This window comes from Crocodylus porosus, unplaced genomic scaffold (assembly GCF_001723895.1).
Source record: "Crocodylus porosus isolate Cpor-Errol unplaced genomic scaffold, CroPor_comp1, whole genome shotgun sequence".
Classification (NCBI taxonomy): Eukaryota; Metazoa; Chordata; order Crocodylia; family Crocodylidae; genus Crocodylus; species Crocodylus porosus.
In genome coordinates, this window is record NW_017728950.1 from 18433271 (window position 1) to 18438954 (window position 5684).

The window sequence follows — 5684 nt, forward strand, 5'->3', positions numbered from 1 at the left end:
TGGCAGGTGAGACTAACGGGGCACCAGCGGTCCGGCGCGTACTTATACTCTACAGGGGCCATTCGGGACCTTTTGGGGTGACCCGCAACCGGGGGGCGCACCCCAGTGCCCACACTCCCCATCAGCAGTATGCATCAGTATACCTACATGATATTATCTACTCCAAAGGGGTGGGAACAACATCTCAAAGATGTACAAGTGGTCCTGCAGGAACTGCAACAAGCCAATTTGATGGCCAACCCCAGGAAGTGTGTGCTAGGGAAGGCTGAGATGTGATACCTGGGCTTCCTGGTAGGACAGGGCCATATTCAGCCTTTAGCTGATAAAATAGAGGCACTCCAAAATTACCCACCTGCCCAGACTAGGAAACACTTAAGGACCTTCTTAAGCCTTGCTAGCTATTCCCACTGCTTTATCTCACACTTTGCTGAATTGACCGCTCCTCTGATGGATGCCCTCAAAGGAAAAACCAGTGGCCCAGTGAAGTGGGATACTCACTGCTTGGGAAGCTTTTAGGAATACCAAGATAGCTCTATGTTGTGATATGGTTTTCAAAACCCCAGATTTCACCCAGCTTTTCATCCTCCAAACTGATGTGTCCAACACGGCCCTGGAGGCCATGCTCTCCCAGAACGTCGACGGGGTAGATCGGCCTGTAGCTTACGGCAGCCGGCAGCTGAAACCACGTGAACAAAGCATGCCACCATCAAGAGGGTGTTTGGCCATTAAATGGGGAGTGGAATATTTCCGGTTTTACCTTCTGGGATGGCAGTTTAAGCTGACAACAGATCATGCATCATTGAAATGACTAAAGATGGCCCAAACAGATGATGTGTGCATAACCCCTTGGGCATTTCCACTCCAACCATTTCAGTTGAATATTGAATATAGGCCTGACAGAGAGAACATGGTAGCTAATTTCCTCTTACAGTGCCACTTGGAAGAGAGGCTATCCCCAGTGAATGTTTTGCAGATTGGTGAGTCTCAACCCTTGACTTTCACCATGCCAGAAACTTAAAAATAGGTGCCTAGCAGCATCTTGAGGGGGTGAATATGTAGTGAAAAGGGGAAGATTCCTCATGAAGGCCCAAGGGCAGTAGATAGGCAGCATTTAGGTACAGAGCACAAAATGACAGATGGGCAAGTGGAGCTGCTGCAGAAATTTATCAGCACCTGCACCATGCAGGTCAGGTGGCACACCGGAAGTGATGCCCCCCGCCGATCTGGCAAGAGCAGAAGAGGAAAAGCAGAGCTGTCTGGAGGAGGGGAGCAGAGCCAGAAGAGGAAAAATCACGGGAGGCTCCAAAGCCAGAGGCGAGCAGTACTGTTTCCACAGCCTGGAGACTCGGAGGGGTCTCCAGCTAGCCTCCAACCCCAGCTACGAAGTGAGAGGTGTTGTGTGATTGGAGGCACCAAGACTTCAGGAGCAATGCATGTGGGTCAGGCATCTGCAGGAGCTTGGGGACCTGGGCGTGGCGAAGCCCTGACATTTTGTTTTCTTTCAAAAGTTAATTGCCATTTTGCTAAAGACTTTGTGTTTTCATAACGGGGCATAGACTTAAAGACCCTGCATCAAAAGAAACACTTGAGAATTGATCAAGCAAGGAAAATTGGACATTTGTTTTTTCTTTAATTGATTGTTGAAGGATTGGTCTAGCCTCACACCTAGATTACGGTTTGGGTCAGTCCAGGAGATGCCCAAACTAATTAATCAGTACCAACCCAGAGCGGGGTATGAACTTTATCGATTTAGGATAGAATACAAAATTGTATTTAGTTTTCCCAAGCTGTGAACCTGGGCATTGTAGTGTGCGCAAGCCGGGCCCTGTGGATCTATTACTGACTTAGCCTCAAGGCCAGCGTAATACTAAGAGCAGCACAGAAGAGCTGGCCTCAGGGTCCACTTGCACAATTAAAAAACTGACGGGACGGGTCCTGGAATGTACACTCAGCAGACAGACCACTTCCCGATTGTGAGCATATTCAACATCAGGTTGTGGCAGGTGAGAACCAGTCAACATTAGTTGAGCATTTGAGTCTGGGAAGCTCTGTCCCTCATGGCACAGTCCCATCAAACCTTGGGTTGCCGAGGGCCTCGACTATATACGGTGCTGCGGCAACATATCCCAGCAGGGACTCCCCTAAGCACACCCCACCCACCCACTCCCATGCACCGAGCACAAGAATGTATTGATGAGGCTGTTCTGGGGCATCCCCAGTGGCACAAAATATAGGAACATCCACAGCAGTTCATGAGGTTTACACAGTGCAGTCTGTGGTAGAAAAAAAAAAAGAAGCCAGCAGGCCTCCTTGGGCCGAAGAACTGCCACCATCATTCTCACCCTTCATGGGGCCCAGCTTCACCATCGTGCCCATTTAAATGATGGAGAAAGCCCCTGCCAGCCTCCAGGCCCTGCAAAGCCAGTAGGTAGCCCTGACTGAAGTGCTTCCTTTTTCTTCTATTTTTCTGTTAGGGGTCTGTTTGTTGGGAGCAGGTGGAAGAGTTAACTGTGGCTTCTGGGGAGGGGGCTGAGATCTACAGCCCCACTGTAGGAGAAGGGGTGCAAACCTGGGGGGACATTGGGGGAGGATAGGGGGATTTCACTTGGGGGTGAGGCAGGGCAGCAGGAGTATGTGGGTGGGGAGTGGTGGTTGGGTGGAAAAAACGCTTCTTGTAACTAGATGCAAACGGTGGTTGAGAGGTCTGGTTGGGACTCGCTGGGAGGGTTTGTTTGTGTGGGGGTTTGGGCAGAGAGGTGGTGGCTGGCAGGGGGGTGTTGAAGTTCTCAGGATTTGAGTTGTTTGGGAAGGCCTTTGTGAGTAGTTTATGTATTGCAAGCTGCTTTAAGCCTTCTGGATAGAGTGAAATATAAATCTAATAAATAAATACAGCAGCAGAGGACTCTTATCTGGAGAGGCATCTACCTGGGGTACAGGAACAGCACACTGCCTTCATGCACGGGTTCAGGCCCAATGACCCTCAAGATCCCTCCCACTGTAGGAGTCTGTGGAAGCACTAGTATCCATGGTCAAGGTGTGGAGGGGGGTGCAATGGTAGCGCCTCCCCTGGAGTCTGCAAAAATGCCAGGCCCCTGGCTGAGAGGCTGATTGTTTCAGTTTTCTCCCTCAATCTCTTCTCTGCTTCCCCACCACATCTGCCTCTCTTCCCCCTCACTCTATTTTAATCTTCCCGCTTCCCTTCAGTATTTCCTTCCTTCTGTAATTTAGCAGATCCCCTCCTAACCAAACCTACCTAAAAAAAGCCAAACAAGGAATTAACATGTTACTGTTACCACTGCATAATTCCCTGCGCTTGCCTGTTTTGTTCCTACTCATGTCTGCTTTGTCTGTTTATATGGGAAGTTCCTCAGGGCAGGTGCTACCTGCTGCTCCCATGCTTGTGCAGCACCCAGCACCATGCAGTCCTCTTTTGAGTGGGTCCTTAACGAAAACAATTATAACTATCATCATCATAAGATGTCAACTGTGCCTGGAACACAGTAGCTCAGCTTAAATCTTTTCTGCCCCAGTGCACAGGTAAGTCACTTTGTTTTAATTAAGGACCCACTCAAAAGAGGGCTGCATGGTGCTTGGTGCTGCACAAGCATGGGAGCAGCAGGCAGCACCTGCCCTGAGGAACTTCCCATGTAGACAGACAAAGCAGACATGAGTCAGAACACAACAGGCAAGCATCGGGAAGTATGAGGTAGTAACAGTAGGCTCCAGCAAGGCTGCCAGATCTGGCTAGAGAGTAAACAGATGGCAATATAGGCTGTGGTGCAGGAGTACTGCCCTAGACTAGAACAGCGCCTTCCTTCCAAGGATGTCACTGTGCTCAACAAACAAGTCGCCTTGTGCTTCCTAGCATCCTGTGAAGTAGGCACCATTGCCCCAGTACAACCAATGAAGAAACTGAGGCATGGGGAAGGTAAGTGACTTTTCTGTGAAGCCCCACCAAAGTCTGACCAAATCCAGGGGTAAAACCCTGGTGCCCAGGGGGCTCCTCATCCTTTAGCACAGTCAGCATTCAACTCCAGATCACATGCTTCCTCAGTTTCCCCCGAGTGCAACCCTCCCCCTCTCAGATCTCCATGCAAACATTTCATAACAGGGAAGATTTATTTCCCTGCACTATGCCTATGACTGACGAATGGCAACGCCTTTGGACAAAAGAGCTGCCAGCTTTCACTCAGCTCCCCGGGCTCCGTACGTCACAATGAAGCTCACTTTCCCCGGCACAATTAACAAAGGAGATGAATGACTGCGTGACTCCCCACTTACTGCAGGGCAGGAATTAATTTACCCCAGCAACCCGTGCTGGATTCATCCTACCAGCCGAGGAAGCGGAGAAACCCATGTCACGGAGCAGCCAAAGAACTACATAAGCAAGTCAAATCAGAGCACAAGCTAACGGGGGTGGGGAAGCAACCGAGCATGCTTGCTGCTTTGGATCCCACTACTTTGCACTACAAAACCAGTACGGCGTCTCCCCCGTGGGCTTCCCTTTTGTTTGGGTCCACATGGCCCTGCCTCGCATGGAGGAGGGAAGTGTGAACCCGACCAAGCACCCGCACCCCGCGTCGCAGGACAAGCCCCGGCACACATTTGCAGCCCCCGTTCAAGAAATGCAAAGGAGATCCCTGGGCTCCTACGCACCGGCTTGGAAAGGCGGGAGGCACCCGGCGCCCGTGCCGCCCACTCGGGCCGTGCAATCGGCACCAAAAACGAAGCCACGTCTAAAAGAAATGCTCGCTTCTCCTTCGCCTCTAACCTCTCCCCCTCCCTGCGTGCGGCTCCAGAAACAAAGGCTCTCTTGCTGCAAGCTCTCACTTACGTGAGGTCCTCGACAGCTTTGCTCCCTGCAAGGATGCATGTTTGTTCCCATGCTGCGGAGCTCCCTCGGTGTCCCCGTGCGCGTCTTGACTTAATGAGCGGAGCAGCCGTGCCCTGGCAGCGGCTTTGACAGGCACCTGAAAGCCATGCCGCGCCGCAGGCCCCGCCCCCGCCGCTGGCAGAAGCGTGCCTCTGGCAGTCAAGCCGGACTCCTGGTAGAGGTGATGCTCTTGTATTAGACCAGCAAGAGGTTTGCAACAAAAAAACCTACATAATTATTTCCCCCCGTTAATTGCAAGCTTTCGGGCACAAACACCCTCCATCAGGCATGGGAGAAAAGCTTGCAAAAGTTCTCCTGGGTAGAAATGAAAGTTCATATTTCATAGGATTTCACAGAGGTGTCAATAGATGGAAAACTTCTCTGGGCAGGCAGTTCATGGCTGGTATAGAGCCAAAATTGGGGAGTTTTTTTGGCAAAAATCTTGGTCTGAGAAAAGATATCATCTCTACTAGGAGTCCTGATTGCCTTTTGCTCTAGACCTGGGTTGTCTAACATACTGCCCGTGGGCCGCCATGCGGCCTGCCGTTTTCTGAGGCCCGCGGTGCTGCGAGGGGAAATGAAAGTTACTTTTGTTTCCACCCCTTGTCCCTCCCCCAGCCCCTCAGCAGCTTCCTAACAGCTGCTGAAAAGCTGGGGAAAGGACAAGGTTCCCACGCGCAGCCTGTAGCAAGCTGTGCCCCATGACAGGGCCTGGGCACACGCGCTCTCTGGTGCCCGGACGACTTCCTGGGCATCCTTGAAAGCAGGCGGAGGCGGCAGCGGGGGGCCAGGGCTCAGCAGTGGAGCCACA

At 51.6% G+C, this 5684-nt stretch overlaps 1 protein-coding gene across 3 annotated transcripts in view; it reads right to left on the minus strand.

Moving 5' to 3' along the window:
• The window catches only part of GNE (glucosamine (UDP-N-acetyl)-2-epimerase/N-acetylmannosamine kinase), a 68573-nt gene extending 63631 nt beyond the window's left edge, over positions 1 to 4942 (minus strand). For all 3 annotated transcript variants that reach the window (XM_019555183.1, XM_019555182.1, XM_019555184.1), the window contains exon 1: positions 4835 to 4942. In XM_019555183.1, coding sequence (XP_019410728.1) covers positions 4835 to 4885 — 51 coding nt within the window. In that variant the 5' untranslated portion in view covers positions 4886 to 4942. The remainder of the gene's footprint in view (positions 1 to 4834) is intronic.
• Between the last annotated feature and the right edge of the window lie 742 nt (positions 4943 to 5684).